Genomic DNA, 17,590 nt, shown 5'->3' with positions numbered 1-17,590 from the left:
TGTGTCGCATGAATTTTCAATGGGAAGTAAATATGGTAGTTTTCAGCACTAGAAGAAAATGAATTAGAAAATGCAAATATTTTAGAACAATTTTTACGATATTTACTAAATTTGTCAATAGAAGCTTTATAATATGCATTTAAAATTACAAACAATATTTTTGTTTTTTTATAAAATGTAAGAATAAGAACAGTTCTAGTAATATTTTAATAAAATTCATATTCAAAAATAACACAAATTAGTAATAGTTAAGAATGTAAGCTCAGCAAGCGTTAAACTATAATACCAATTAGAAATATGTTTTCTTATTTTTTCACTATAAATGCTATAATAATACCTAATTAATCACTTATAAAATAAAGAATTTAGAGGTCTAGAATAATCATATATTGTATTTTTATTAGATTTTAAACTAATTAAATACATGTATCAAATATATACTTTAAAAATTTTATCTTCAAAATAAAATATTTCAACTATAAAAGAAAAAAATATCGAACAAATCAAACGAAATTTTTTTTAAATGTGAATGAATCAATACGAATGAATTGTGAGAGATTTTTTTTATAACAAAAAATATAAACGTGTGAAAAATTTATTATATGGATAAGAGAAATTTTTAAATTATTCAAAACTAAGATTATTATTTAAATAATAAAAAATATTTTTCAAAATTATAAACTCAAAAATTTGTAAATCCACAATAACTTAAATTATAAAGAAAAAGAAGATATGTTAAAAAAAATTTGTGAAGAATTCAATGTTTCAAAAACGGCAATAAAATTATAATTTGTATTAATCGTGTGAAAAATAAAGTTAATTTACAAATTTAAAATATGTATATTCTTTGAATTTTTCCTTCTTTTATCTTTCTTTTTGTTAAACATATTTCATATTGAACAAAATAAATTAATGTGGTATTACTCGTAATGTTGTAATAAATTTAAAATTGTTGCGATCTTAGATTCCAATTTGTTCTTTTTGATTTTTAGTTCAAAGGTATTGTTTTTTCAAGATTTGCAATATTGTAGAGCGAATAAAATCCTTTAAAATCCTTAAAATCTTTTTACCTGCATAATTTTTTACTTTTTTTTTGTGTATTCTTAGTAAAAGCAAATAAAAATAAAACTTAACATATTCCGTATGGCTTTCGTAAAATAAAATAAATAAATCTGTTTATCTAAAAACAAAGAAAAAACATTTTTTGATTAATCAGTTATCTTCAAATATATGTATTTAATAATTTTATTTCATCATATAAATTTTAAAATATAAGTATGTAATTTATTAAAATCACAATTCAGATGATTAACTGTTATAAAAATGTTAGAAATTTTTTATGTACTCGTATTTGTTTACTTTATTAGTGCCTTATACTTTTTTCAATATTTCAGAATTTTACTTATATGTTCCTCAGCTGGACGATTTAGTAATGGTCCTAAATTTCTTTCAATTTCATGTGGAAATTTCTCTTCTGGTTGTATCTCAGCTAATCCTACTTTTTTCCTATTTTCATTTAAACATGATAAAATCCTTAAATACAACTGTTCAGCACCTGCTTCATTAATTTCCTTATTTTCTGGTAGTATTCTACTCACGTATGACAACCACATAGATGTCTGTTGAAATCTAAGAAAAAGAAAAACAAAAGTTTCAAAAGAAGAATAAAAGAAATAAGTAAGAGCAGTATAAAAAATTAAAACATATTTTTAGTGTAATTTGGAGGCAGACTAACTTAAAGTATTTAAATTTTTAAAGGTGCCCATCAATTTTGAAAAATGTCTATTTTACGTAGAAAAATACATCCGAATAGAATTCAAAGTTAATTTCGGTCTGGCAAAATTGAATCGCTGGATATTTTAAATTAATTTAATATAAAATCAAAACTTTGAAACTTTTAAACTCGGTAATCGAATTAGACTATATGGAACTTTTTTATAGATATGCGTACATATAAAGGCGAGGCGAATGAAAAAGTCAAATTAATTCAAATTTTAAAAATTAAATTTGACTAAATATTGAAATTTTAATACTCGTATTAAGCTCCACTAAATATTAAAAATTGTTTACTAATATTTACCTAGGTCTTACTACAGGAATTAATTTGTTTAGCGTTAAAAGTGTTGTATGAATTGATATATCAGCTATTGTTAAATGATTTCCAACAAAAAATTCATGACCATTAAGAAATTTTTCCATTAAATCATATGCTGTGTGTGCATTTTCAATTGTTTTAGGATTAATTTCAGTTTCATTTCCATAAATTATACGTGCCTGTATATATATACATAAAATTTTGGTAAAATTAAGTTAAAATTGCAATAAATTTATAACAGCTTATATGTTTCAAGTATTTAAACATCTGTTAAGGAATGATGATCCTTAAAACAATATTTGAATGAGTTTAATTTTTTTTTATTAAAATTGGAAAATAAAAAATAAATCTAAATGATCTTGATTCTTACCACCATATCTTTTATAATTTGAAATAGTACACCACTTTCAAAATGAAGCCTTTGATCAACACGTGCCCTGGTTACTAAATCCTTTGGATATAATTTATCATCTTTGGCCCACTTCGATACCATGTAGCACATTATAGCATGACTAAATCGTACAAGCCACATGCAATGATAAAAAAATTTAAAAACATTTATAAACATTAAATTTAATAGCCTTGACTTTCGCTGTTTTGATTTTTTTTGTAATTGTTGCACTTGAAAAGCATAAAAAGCAAAAACAAACCATTCATAAAGAATATTTTACAAAATACAAATACTTAATATACCTACGCGTATAGACAAAATATAAGAGGGCATACGTTATTGTTCATTGTTATAGCCAATTTTTTCTTCAGAAGAAAAATATTTCTACATGTGTCAGCACCACTTATACCAAATATTTACTTTATACATTCACATGTATCGTACTTATTTAAACAAAAGCATTGAATGTGCCAACCATCGAATAGTTTTTTGAATGAATTTTATATAATTTTAGTTTACGATACAAACAAGTGTGGAGAAGGTCATTCATTGACAATAAGAAAATTAAAATAGTGTAAGAGAAAAAAGCCAAAAACAGAAGAAAAGTTTTAAAAGTTTAGGTTTCTCAAATCTTAAAAATTTATTTTATTTTTCTTTTTTTTTTGAAAAAATATAAACGACATTTAACCTAGCTACCTTGGTCGATACTTTTATTTTTAAAATTAATACTATTTTTAATTGCGAACATACGGTTTACGTATTAATGCACAAACACACATTTTTGCATTTAAGTTTTGAAAGTGACAACGATACGCATATAAAGTAAATCAATAGCCTAGATAAAACAAAAATATTTAAGCCATAAAATACAAATAAAATATATAAAATGGGATTAATTAATACAATTTGCAAATATTTAATTTTTTCACGTAATTGATTTGTCTTATAGGCAAATTTGTTATTTGGCTAATGGAATGTCATAAATTTTTTAAGGTATTATAAAATAACATTAGCACTAGATGTTACCTGTCCCAAATAACTTCTCCATCATCTACCAAAACTGGAATTTGATGTTGAGGGTTCAACTGCAATAAAAATTAGGTATATAATTTTTATTGTGTTCAACTGCATTAAAAATTAGTCAAATAAAATTAGGAATAATTGAAAAAAAAAGTTGCAAGCAATTTTCAATAACCAAGCAAATGAGAATTCATACATATACATACATACATATAATTATGTATGAAATAACAGTTAAAGTACATGTTTTACACTATCAAGCTTATTTATGGAGTATGTTTGATTTAATGAAAGTTCGATGTGTTCAAATTACAAAATTAGAACTCCATCTTACAATATTTATGAGCAATGAATTTGATTATAGATGTCAGAAGTCTAATGGATTTTGACTTCTAAACGTTACACTACAAAATTTGTGTTAAAAATAACTACTAAATTTAATTAAATAATTTAATTAAATAATAAATACTTTGCAATTTTAATTAATTAAAGCACATATACAAGTATAATTTAATCTGCACATGTATGTATGTATGTGTTAATTATGTATGTGATAACTCGTATTAAATAATATGTTTTTGTAGACACGTTATAACATTGTTCCACTTGTATTTCTGTTGACTTTTATATGTATATTTACTATTTGCAAACAGATAAAAACTAAAAATGCAAAATATTGATTTTCAAACATTCTTTAAATGCGTATGTATATTTATATTAAAATAAAATGCATGATGCAGTGTGATAAAGCGCATACACTTTTACTGTTTAAATTTTGTTTTAGGCTAATTTAAATAAAATTCTTAAATTATGATCAACATGCATTTCCATTAATGTATGCAGGAAGCTACTTAAAATCATTAAACATAGATAAGTACTCACCTTAATGAATTCTACAGATAAATGTTCCTTTTTAGAAAAGTCAACAAACCTAATTTTTGCATATACACGAAAAAATAAATATATATGTATGCACATATGTATAAGTATAACATAATAAAATTGCTTTATTAGATAAGGAATTTTATAACAAAAATTATAAAACTCATTATAGTTCGCGTTATGCATTATGCAAAAATGTTTTAATTATTTATTTTTACAATATACATATGTAAGTATGTCGCTCATTTGCTACAATAGTGACATAACCAAAAAAAATCGATTTCCGAGTTATGTACATAACAGAAATGATCACTTAAAACATTGAAAATTGAAAAACATTTCTCTTGAAAATTGTCGCTTACAAAATATTTGTAAAATAATGCTATAGCGAGAAAAATAACTTTAACTGTGGTATTTTTCACAAATGTGCAAATTTTAATTTATGCGTTATTGTTGCAGAAAACAAGCGATGTTTGTACATATGTATGTATGTTAGTTTTTATTAAAAATCTTTTTATTTTCAATTAATTTTGCTTACTTTAAATCTAATTCTAAATCAATTAATTTTGCAGTTAACATACAAGCGCGAGCTGGTGGACTGAATAATGCATAATGTAAAGTGGGTATTTTTGGCATATTGACTTTTTTATATTAATAATTTTTCTATACAAATTTATGTTTGAATAAAAACTTTGTGTTTGTAATAAATACACACTATTTATTTAAACAAAAAATAATTTTTATTTTAAAATTTAAATTTTTAAACTAATTTTCTCTCGACACTTTTTTAATGTTAGCAGGTACGTATTTGAATAACAACTGAATGTAAATGTAAGAAATAAATTTTGTATTTTCATTTTTGTACAAAATGAATTTCCTTGTTTACCTAATTTTAGTTACATATTTTTTTTATTTACTTTTATTCAAACAAATTTCTATAATTCTTTTTTTTCCTATAAATACTTGTTGTTATAATTACATATTTACTCTTTCTAATATCCGTTCAAAAAAAAGAAGAACAAACAAATCTTACACAAAATAAAAAAGGTCAGAAATGTCATTATTTTGTAAAGAATTACAAAAGCTCTCTCTCCCTCTCTCTCTTTCTTTTCCTTAAAGCTTTTCTTCTTGTTGTAAATCAAAATTATATTATAAAATTTACTTACTGTTATTTAGTGCAATACAGCATACTCATTTTACTTAATATATGTAAGTACCTACTTGAATAGAAATTTATTTACATACTAATCGGTTTTCTCTACGTCATGCACCCACAAACTTGTTAAATCATTGCTTGTTCGTTGTATTAAAGAGTAGAACAAATAAATGCTGCTGAGTATGTAAATCCTTAACAAAATTTTATTTTAAAATTAAATCTAGAAAAAATAATGTAAAATCGGGTAAACCAATCAATTATTAAAACTTTTTTTTAATTATAATACAATTACAACAACAATTATAATATATCAGTTTGATATGCATATGTACATATAACAACAGATAAAAGGGAAAACATTTTCGGTTAAAAGTTTTAAGAAAATTAGTCGGTATAACAGATAGGTAAAGTGAATGACATATAACTCTAATCCGAATAAATCCTCGAATTAATTAAACATATTTATATTACTTTTATTATTATATTAAAACATGTTATGTTTGATACTTTCAATACACAGTGAATCATTCAGCAATTTTTATAAATTCCAATATAACAACTTGTTTATTACGTTTATATCTTTTTTTATGTGCGCCATTTTTTTTATAAATCATTATTTTAATTAAATTTCGTTCTTTATAGCTAAACTCATTATCAATTAATATATTAATCTTATTCGGATATTATATTAAAATGTAAATATTTTTTTAACTGTTCCATCATCACCTTTAAATACATTTTATAATAATACGTATGTATGTATGTACATCAAAGCAAAATATTTTCAAATTTAAATTTATTTGAATTTCAATTTTGAACTTTGTTTTAATATGTAAAACAAGATTTTTTATATTATGATTGGTATTTAGTATTTGAATATTAAATAAATCCTATATATTTTTTTATCTTATATTTAATCTAATTAACATAGAGATTGAATGAGATCATATGGAATTTAAAGATTCTTATGGTACATTTAAACTATTTTGTAGAAGAAATTAAAAAAATATATTAAGAACAAACATATTTGAAGAAAACAATAATTTGGGCACAGGGTCATTAAAACTTTATTTACCATCATATTAAAAAATCTTAAATTATACTTGAAATTCGATATTGTAACAGAAATTGTAAGTTATTTCTCCCTTAAAAATTTAAGGGTTTTTTTACATCATACGCTAATTTTATATATTATGTATATCTATATACATGCTATTATCACAATGTGATACAAGCTGTATTATGTTGATTCTTTCATATTTTGCATAGAATTCTGATCGTTACATTTTCCATTCAAAATGGAACATATATACACACATATGTATATATATTCATATTCGCTCGAGTGCAGCACATTTTCGATAAAGTGTAATTCCAAAATAGTTGAATAATTGTAGGTTTTTTATTTTTATTTCGATACTGAGACAGTGACATATGCCGTTTACCTCTTTTATAGTTTTTCTATAGCATTAATAATAATTTTCGCAAATTCAAACCTTAAACAATTTGAAATCATTAATTGAATTCAAATTAAAAAAAAAGTTGACACTTTTTTTTAAAGATGACTTGGCAGTGTTATCGTCTGCCTCCGATTCATAAATTTACACATTTTGGTTCCAGAATAAAAATGTTAAACAGCAAACCTGTGACTTTAGGTTCATTGTTGCGACTATATAACATAGTATGTACATACATATATAAAAAAAATTTCATTTAATTTTGTATAATAATTTCAACATTTTATAATATTTTAATTATTCAAACAATATTTCAAAGTCAAAAGTCAAAGCGAAATATCAATCTGTATACTATATTTTCAGAATGGATTCAGGTTTACAAAATGATTCCAGGAAAGTCAAAAAATACAGTTATTTTCATCATATTCTCTCTTGTCAAAGCCTAATCCGAAATTATAGCCAAATGAATATCGAAGTTATATATTTGTATCCAAATCCTCAGATAAATTTATTTAAATAAATTTGTAGTTTACTAACAAGTTATTTTATGTAAAAGAAAACAATAATACCAAGAGTATTAGGTAAATGAAGTTTTAAAGCTACGTATACACCTATGCTTTATTCTACATATTGAATAATAAAATAAGATTTTTTTAAAAATCAAACTAAAATACCTCTTACAATACTAAAATAAAATCTTTATGATGTATGTTTGCATGTAATTATAGAGTATGTCTCTAATGTCTCTTATATATACATATGTGCTTTACAATATATGAATGATTCTGGTAAATGCATATAACTAAATGTTTAAAATAAATTAAACATTCCAATTTTTTACATTTCAAATTATATGAATGAAGTAAATCAAACATTTGTAAACAACTCAATCAGTTAATTCATGAGAAGTGAGGCAATGAGTTATACTTTTCAGAATTACAGTAATGAGTTTGAAAAAATTTTGAAAAATTTTACACGCAATAAGTAAACTTACGTTATTGCTAACGTTAATAAAGACTATGTATATAGTTTTATGCACGTACAAAAATTTGTGTAGATTTCCTAATTATCATATTTTTTAATATTGTTTAATTTAAGTTTCCCATTGGAAAAAATATGTTAAGCACAGGAAAATTTGGTAAAATGGGGATAAATTATGAGCGTTGGGTCCAAATATTTTTATTGAGAGCAAAAACGTCAAAATTTGTTATTATTTGCTTAAAAAACTAAAAATGTTATTAAGTTTTTAAGTGAATTTTGATTAACCATATATTTATATTAATTATTGAATACTGCATAAATATGGTGTGTCGCCTTACACATAAATATTTCGTTTAAAATATTTTAAATTTACATTCATTTTATATTCATTAGTAACTAACTGTTAAGTTCACTATGATCATTAAAATGAAAAATATTAAAGCCCGATCCCTTCATTTGTGCTTCCTTTTTTTTTCTTAATGTATCCTTTAGAAAATTAACATAAGCCAAATTTTCAATTCCGTTTCCTCTCTCATAATAAGGTAATTCATACATTCTTTTTAGCCAATTGAATAATTTTGGAAATCTTTCTTCACTAATTGGGGCAAATCCAAAACAAGATGTTACTGTACATACGCATTGTAAATCAGCTAGAGTTAACGAATTACCCGCTAAATACAAATCATTTTCTAAAAACTTTTCCATAAATTCAAATCCTTCATAAACTGTATCAATTCTTTCCTTTGGAATTTCTGTTGACTTATCATGATAAATACCCATCTAAAATAAAAAACAAAAAATTTTACATACATAATATGTTCATATGTATATGTTTATATGTATAATAAAGAAAGTTAAAAATAAATTTCAGATGAAAAATACATAAATTTTTGATATTTCTTCAAAATTTTATGCATAAACTCTGCAAAAGACCGTTTCGCAATTTACTTAATTACAAGTTACCACTTTGTGCCTATATAGCCTAAAAGAGAAAAACATTTAGAAAAAGAAGAGGAGTTTCACGATCCTCGATGTAAGAATCAGCCCTAAATCAGTTGAGGAACACCTGCGGGAACAACAGGCCGAATTTAGAAAAAAACGAGAGTGTATAAACTGAAGCATTTGAAAGCATTCACAGACACCAGATTACAAAACAACAAAGTTCTTGGTGACCCAGTCAGAATGGAAAGAGGTATGAAAAAGGAATTACCATTTCCGCCTATACTATTAAACATTGTGCAGGATAAGCTGACAAGAGAATATTAACGTCACCAAAAGATATTTAGTGGTCTCTCATGAATCGTCTAGAATAATTCAAACCTGCTTATTAATAATTCAATAGGAAAACCACTAGTTGGATGAAGGAGGTCAGTCGCATAGCAATTGGAAAAATATGGCCAGAAATACAAATATCTTGACGAAATAGTGTTCAATGGAGAAACTTTGTAGAAGCTCTATGCTATGGAAGGAAGTGAAGCAACAAAAGTACAACTTTGTGCATACATACGAGTATATAAAGACTAATTTTTAAAGACAAATTTAAAAAAAAAACAGGAATACAGTCCTGATTAAACAAAGTTATAAACATATTCTTTATACAATCATAAAACCATATTATGCGTCATAGTTTAAACAATAAATCTAAAGTTATATTATGTAACAAAATATTTTATAAATTTTATTGAATTACTTCAAGCATGTTTAAAAAATTACATTTTATTTCTAATAATTCTTTTAAATTTTAATTTAATAATTATTGACATGAAATCCATTTATAACATTTTGACAGGTACGTTATGAAAAAACCCTGACATATTGACTGTGAAAGCTAGAATAAACCTCAAAATATTTTTTTAAATAATATAATAAATTATAAAAATATTGAATATTCATTTTAAACATGTATGATAGTTTATATGGCTTTAATATATTAGATGTTAATTAAACAATAAATTTATAACACATTATTTGACACAACCCCACAAAGTATTCAATTACAAACTGACAAATTTAATAAAAGCTTAATTTCAATTACTTTTTCGAATTTAAGTTGTGCAAATTCCTGTATGTACACATGTACATACATATGTACATATATTGATTATAAAAATTTTTTAATTTGGAAATTATAAACACGCGGTAATTGTTTATTGATCCGATAAACATTTAATTGTTATTAAAGTTTATCACAATATGTTTATCAATTATTAACAATACTTGCGTAAAATAAAATTCTCTATTTATAGTCAAAACTGCTTATAATATATAATAGAGCCTAATTCTCTATTTCACCTTCTTGTTCACCGTGTGAGAAAAAAGTGAATTAGTTGAATATAGTAAATTAATTTTCAGTTGAGGAAATTCTTTCATCCTTTTTTTTCACTTTGTTTTTCACAAGCTCGATATCCGAAAATTCAACTGAAGAAATCAGTATGTATGTATGTATGTATACCTTGAAAAAATGCAATTCTAATTTGAAAGTTACTAATACATTTGTCGGATTCATTTTGTTCGCTTTGTTCACTATATTTGTTCTTCAATTTATTTTAAAGCAATTACATAGAACAACTAGTAAATTACAAAATTTAGCAATTTCAATAATTTTTAAAATTAAATTGACTGTATTTCTGCTGTTCTTATTAACATGTGTTGTGTGTTAATAAAACTATAAATATTTACATATGTCAATACACCTACATAATCAAATGAAATAATAATACATCTACATATAATATACTATTTGAGTTAAAATCTTATACTCGATTACTGAGAATTCACTCTTGTGAGTAAACATTTTCGCTTTGTATATGTGCTTAAATTGCAAATCACATTGAATTTGTGCATGAACATAACAAATCTTCATTCACAAGTGACATGTCATTACCGTTCATTTAATTTTACTACATTGTTATCATAGTAATTACATATTAATTGAAAGCCGAAAAACGTATAGTTGATCATGTCAACTGTATGACATTTATAGTGCAATTGGTTTTGGTAATTTTATTGAGTATATCAATTATAGATCGTCTAGCAGCTCTAACGCATTTACAAACACAACAACTTCTAATTCGCTTATGGAAGATTTCAGCGTTTTATTTCGTATTATATTTAATTAAATTACAATTATTGAAGGGTTGAATGCTATTGAAAACCACAGTTCTAATCAAACCGAACTTTTTTTATTTTTATGGAATATTTGCTCAACAAGCAATAAACAATCTTTTGTTGGATTCTCAACTCAACTTAAATAAAAAAATTATAATAATGACTTTTATTATTAAGAAATAACAAGTCGAGACTAGATAATATGTAGTTTTTGTTGAAAAAACACGTTCTAAAAATTCAATATCACATTAAGGAATCCGGTAGGAACTTAGTTACCTTCAGTCAATTCGTTTCAGTGACATTGCTTGGCGTACTAGTAAAGAAGCACACAATTAAACTGAACTTAATTGACTCAAAATTTAAACCTAAATAAGAATATGCATATCATCTGTGTTATAAAGCGTGTGGTAAATCATAATACCCTTTAAATATACATATGTATTTAGTTTGCAAGTGGTATTGAAATGTAATTAATTTTGATGATTAGTTTGTTTACTTTTTCTTTGCGGAAATCAATTTGTAAATAAATAAATTGTAGGGATTATTATAATGTGTACATATATAATAGGAGTGCATCTGTATATGTGTGTTGACTATGAAGGCTCATATTATTGAGAATTAATAAATTATAGAAATATTTGTAATAAAATACTTTAGAATTGAAATATATTTAATTATTTAAATCGCATAAAACATTTAATTTAATTTTTCATTTGATATATGTACAGACATTGCCCATGTATATACATTTTATATATACATAATTACAAAAATTTAACGAATAACGAATAATGTGTTATTGACGCAAATATACATATGTAAAAACATATGTATATATATTATATTTATTTTTAATCAGACCTACTTTTGGCGCAAGAACTATAATATGCAATTTAAGCAAGAATCCCTTTTTGAAAATGAAATTAAAGCTTCAATGCAAATTAAACCATTTTATATCTATACTTATGTAAACAAGTATTTCTTAAATGAATAAAAATTTAAAAATGTCAAGCCAAATTTGGTCTCTAAACCAAAATAAAAATGGGTCAAATAAAGGGAGTAGTGGAGTACATAATGCACTACATTATTAAAATTACTTTTATTCATGTATGAATATATTTTAAAGAATGCATACATTTAGGATAAGTAATGTATGTAACCTTTGAAATAAAACTAAATAATATTTAAACAGGCGTTAACTTATAATGCTCGTCTTTAAAGGTTTATTGCATGAGTTAAAAAAAAAATAATTATATTTTTTAATGAAATTTTTATATGTTTTAATGTAATATCTTTACCGTTAGTTTTCTTCTCACAAGTTCATATTTTGCAAATTTCGAGACGCGATAATTTAAGAAGGAATGAAGATGAAAAAGTTTTCTTCTAACGAAATAAACTACTTATTAATATCTAAAAGCTGCTTGCATTTCAGACTCCTACAACCTGAAGTCTAGAAAAAAAAATTAAAAATTTAAAAAACAAAAGGACTTTAGGTAACGTTAAATTTTAACGGCTATTTAGTTTTTTCAAATTTCAAATATACCATAGTAGAAGAAGCCAGTATTACTTTTTTGTGTTTGCAAAATTTTAAAAATGCTAATTTAACTAAACGTTTTGAGTCTATACCGATACTATACAAGGTGGCCATATCATTTAATAATGCTTTCATTATTGTAAAGTTTTGTTATTGTAAAATTAAGAAATGTATTGCAGAAATGGCAGAAGAGTCATTCTCATAAATGCTCTGTACTCTTATTCTAATAAACTTTCAAGCCGTTTTTTTCAGAAATCTCTTCCATTTCCATTACACTCTTGTCTTTTTTTTTTGTTTTAATAATCATCTAAACAAAAATAACTCATAAAATATTAGCCGCGCAATAACCCCACAAAAATATGTTAATTATATTCTAAGTTAATATTTTGTAATCTGCTTTATGTGAATATGGCTTGTATTGTATTGGAATGTAATTAATTTTGATGAATTTATGAAAATCAATTTCTAAATAAATAAACTATAAAGATCATAAAAATAATAACCGATGTGCATCATTCGTATTTCTTGAGACACAACGTATATTAATAATAAACGTTTCCCGCTTTGTAAGTACAAGCAACATCTTCTTTTTTGTAATTTATAAAAAAAATTCGATTGGTACCATTCTTTTTTCCAAAAAAAATTAGAATTTTTTATTTAAAAAGATTAAAACTTAACCTAAAAGAAGAACAATATATACGTACATATTCCACATGTATGTATATGTAATATGTACGTGTATATGCATGTACGTTATATACATTTAGGCATACATATTGAATATACAAAACATATTTATAACATAATTTATATATAAATAATAATGATTTCTAGTCAGCCGTAATAAGATAAATAAATAAAATAACTTCAACATAATATCATATAGCCTGTCTATAGGTTTATTAATCTGAACAATAATTATTGTATATAAAATCTTAATTTAAAAGAAAAACAGAAAAAAAAGAAACTTACACATGCGATACAAATTATATTATTGGATTACACGTGTCAATTTGCAATGAACACTGATTAAACTAAATATGTAACACGCTTATAACATAAATTATGAAAATAACCAAATACACAAGTTTAATTTTCTCTTATCGTTTGTAGAATTTTCGTCTTCTTTATATTTCTATAAAATATCTAATCAATATTTTTTTTAATATTAGAAAAGGAGAAGAAAAAAGCAAAAGCACATTATACTGGTAAAATGAAATACAACGATTATACCAATTATAATTAAATGCTATACAATTCATAGTTATGCAAGTACTCTATATTAACACACGCTTAAAATTACTTTGATAACAATAATTATACAGATTTATTTTTAACATCATCCAAATGTCTATTGAACTTGTTTTATGCATTTGTTTATAATTCTATACATATATTGAGGAGTTAAGTGCCATTTAAAACTTAAATTTTTTTAAAGGTACATAAATGATGTACATTAAAGGCAATAATTAACAAAACTTTTTTAATTAAAGTTATAAAATTTGTAGTTAAATGTTTAAATTTGAGAACAGAAATAAATGTATACATATATGCATGTATGTAAGTTCGTACAATATGTGTAAATCCAGTTAAGCTAGTTGTAATCGCATAAATTAAAATAACAATATTGTAAGAATGTTGCTGTGCAACTAGTTCACGTTATTACATCAATTCCTGTTAGTTATTAAATTTGTTAAAATGCGTTATTTCCTCAAAATTTGTTTTGATTTTAAAACACTTTTAATTTTAAAACATATTTGATTTATTTATTAGTTTAAAAAAGCATAATTTAAGATGCACTTTTATTGTGGTATTGCCATTATTTCGACCATTTATTCTAATATATAAATATATAGTGTGTAGGATAGGAAGACTTCTTAAACGTTTGATTATTGAACTGAAATAAAAGCGGAGAGGAAATAGAAATTTGCATAAATATAATATTTCGTTTCCATTTATTTTTTACATTGAAAATATTTCGCATAAGATGGCAAATAATTTCAGAGATGATTCTTTGATCAATTTCCAGCAAAAAATTGTATAAAAATTGAATAAAGTTTTTGCATATACAAAGACTGAAATACGGATCGTCGATATAAAAAACAAATTTACCCCTATCAAGAGAAAACAATCAAATTGCAAATTGTAAGATACCGAAAGCCAATTCAGAGATTCGAGCTACACTAAACTTATTCAATGCTCATCAAAAATAGTATACAACACAATATAAAAATATTAAATTTAGTACTGAATGTCCTTCCATAATGTACATAGACATAAGATTCACCTTAATTTTTAGCAATATTTACGTACATAGAAACATTTAATGAATATGTACGTGCCTACTTCCATTATAGCAAACAGCCAAATACACATATGTATGTACATATTCATAATGTACTCATATTTATGTATATGTATGTTTATTTTATTCAATTAGTTTTCAATTAAAATATAGGAAGAATTTTGATCATATTTGTATTGTTAACAACACATTGTCTATCTCAATTTAACTTAAAAATTGTTCATACGTCAAACACAACTAAATCATCAAAAAAAAAAACAAACTAGCATTTGTTTCTGCTAATTAAATCAAAAAACAAATAATAAAATATTTTCGTTGCTTACCGAAACGTTTCTTAAACGTATATACAATATGCCAGAATCAAAATGTAATCTTTGATCGACTAACGCACGTTTAAATGGATCTTTCGGATATAATTTATCATTTTTGGCGTATTTTGTAACTAAATATGTTGTAATTGCGTGACTATCAATAATATAACCTTCATCACATTCCAACACTGGTACGCTGTGAACTGGATTCATTGATAAAAATTCTTTTGTTAAATGTTCACTGTTAAATAAATTAATTAAATTAAATTTTAATTGATCATCGGTCAAACCGATTGCTTCAGCAACAATTAAAACTGATCGAACACAAGGACTTAATTTGTGTCCGTGTAAAATTAATTTTGTCATATTTTTTATTAATGTTCTTGTTTTTTTTCTGCTGTTTTCCTATATTTATTAAATATTAAATCCTTGATGCTTATTAAAAAAACATATATTTTCGATAACAAATTATTACTTGATATTTTTTTTATTTCAACTCATTTAAAGTTAAATAACGTGTTTTTTTCCGTTAACTTTTCTATATTTGTAAAATTTTAATAATGATAAAGTTGCCTAAATTAATATTTATTAACAAAACCGATTTAGTTTTAACTATTCCACACCAAAATGAATATATTAAAATGGTGCAATTTGTTAAAAAAAATAAAAGAAACCGTTATAATGGTTCCACACTTCTCTAATATCTAGACGCAAAAAAAAAATATTTACTTGCGGCCACTGTTACCGGTTCAACAGTCAAAATTCAACTGAACTTTGTTGTTATGAATCTTTCCGTTATTAATGAAAAGCTTATATAGTAACCGATTCTTAAAAGTTATAAAAAGAAAAAACAAAAACACTCATTTTTCTTTCTTTTTTGTTTTTGTTTACTTTTTTCCTTTTATTTAATGAATGAAATAAGAATGTGTATAACAGTTTTTTTTATAAGTTTTTAGTTTTTTCTTTAAATAATTAATCTATTTGATTTTCGTTTTAGCCGTTTTCGGATATTGGTCTCAGCTTTATTTCACAGAACTGAAAGCTTAGATCAGTAAAATTCAGAAAAAAAATTTATTAGTTACTCGTATTAGTTTGCCTGTTAGGTTCTATTCATTAGTTAATTTGTCCACTTATCCATTCGTGGGTTGCTGAATTGGAGAGATTGCTGAATTTTTGTACCCAAATATGACTTAGTGAAGGCATTATTCTGTACAACTCTTCGAAGTTATGAAAATGGAAGTTTTTGATAAGAAGAATTTGTAAGAAGAATTTGTAAATTTTATTAACGGACCAAGGTGAGGAACTGAGATTTTAACAATGTATTGATGTCGATAATTGTTATATATAACTGCAACATAATTTCTTTGTAACTCTTCTTCCTTATGAGTAATTACTCGTTAACTTTTGCAAAATGCCAATTTTTCTCTGTTTCCGTGTAGAACGGTAAACTCTATTAAACTTCCATATTGTACTTTTGCTCAAAAATCTCCTATTCCTTAACTAAATTAATGCACAACAACAATTCTTCAAAAATTCTTTTGAATATGTATATTTTATGTATGTACTTACACACCCTAAAATTTTTCCTAAATTTATGCAAAATTAAATGATAATAGCTACTCTAATTCAAATTTAAATTGAATGTTGTCAATTCATTTTAGAAAATGTGTATAATCTACAGTTTAGTGTTACAGAAAATAAAAAATTTATAAAATCAAATTAAGCAAAACTTTAATATTCAATTTAAATTAAAATAAAAATTTGCTTTGTAAAATTTGCAAAAATATTTTATGTAAAAAAAGCAAATTCTTTCCATTTAGTATTAAGGTCATGTTTGGTGCCCAATGCTTAGCAACTTCAATTAAATTTAACCATTGGGGAATTTTCGCATTTTTATAAATATTCTTTTATTTTAAATAAGCATTTTATTTGTTCAATATAAAAATAAAACCGAAATTAAAAACCAACCTCCTTTTTATTTGTGGTTTCTTATATTGTTTTTGCCCGATTCTTTTCCTGAACATTTTTATTATGAAACTATTTAGGTCATTCTCCAATCTTATTCTTTCTGCTAAAATATCATACGAGTATACATACATAAATATACCATTGAGTATACATATATATACTATTTTAAAAAGCAATGAGACTTGACACAATAAGTGTACACAACTCAAAACCTCATACTTGAAATTTAATTTTAATAACAATTGAAAACTTGAATCTTAAACACAAAGAAAAAAAATGCCAAAAATAAAAAAAATTAATAAAATCCAGGCTTGTTAACTAACCCAGTCTATAAATAAAAACAAAAAAATTAACTTTCACTTTTTACTTTAATTTTGTACAT

At 24.0% G+C, this 17,590-nt stretch overlaps 2 protein-coding genes across 2 annotated transcripts; both read right to left on the bottom strand.

The window, feature by feature from the left end:
- Positions 1-404: 404 nt before the first annotated feature.
- On the bottom strand, positions 405-5,209 carry LOC129607595 (glutathione S-transferase 1). Its single transcript, XM_055518693.1, has 6 exons — positions 4,927-5,209; positions 4,389-4,437; positions 3,513-3,571; positions 2,466-2,607; positions 2,081-2,274; positions 405-1,629 (listed from the first exon to the last, which is right to left on the bottom strand). The coding sequence occupies exons 1-6, from the start codon at positions 5,022-5,024 to the stop codon at positions 1,383-1,385; spliced, it is 789 nt and encodes a 262-aa protein (XP_055374668.1). The 5' UTR covers positions 5,025-5,209; the 3' UTR covers positions 405-1,382.
- Positions 5,210-6,635: 1,426 nt separating this feature from the next.
- Positions 6,636-15,993, bottom strand: LOC129607559 (glutathione S-transferase 1). The gene is made up of 2 exons (XM_055518616.1): positions 15,253-15,993; positions 6,636-8,762 (listed from the first exon to the last, which is right to left on the bottom strand). Exons 1-2 carry the CDS (start codon positions 15,604-15,606, stop codon positions 8,379-8,381), a joined length of 738 nt encoding a protein of 245 aa, XP_055374591.1. The 5' UTR covers positions 15,607-15,993; the 3' UTR covers positions 6,636-8,378.
- Between the last annotated feature and the right edge of the window lie 1,597 nt (positions 15,994-17,590).

This window comes from Condylostylus longicornis, unplaced genomic scaffold, assembly GCF_029603195.1.
Source record: "Condylostylus longicornis isolate FDR11 unplaced genomic scaffold, ASM2960319v2 ptg000027l, whole genome shotgun sequence".
In the NCBI taxonomy this organism is placed as follows: Eukaryota; Metazoa; Arthropoda; class Insecta; order Diptera; family Dolichopodidae; genus Condylostylus; species Condylostylus longicornis.
The sequence above is the reverse complement of the archived record's forward strand: the minus strand, read 5'-3'. Positions and strand labels throughout refer to the sequence as shown.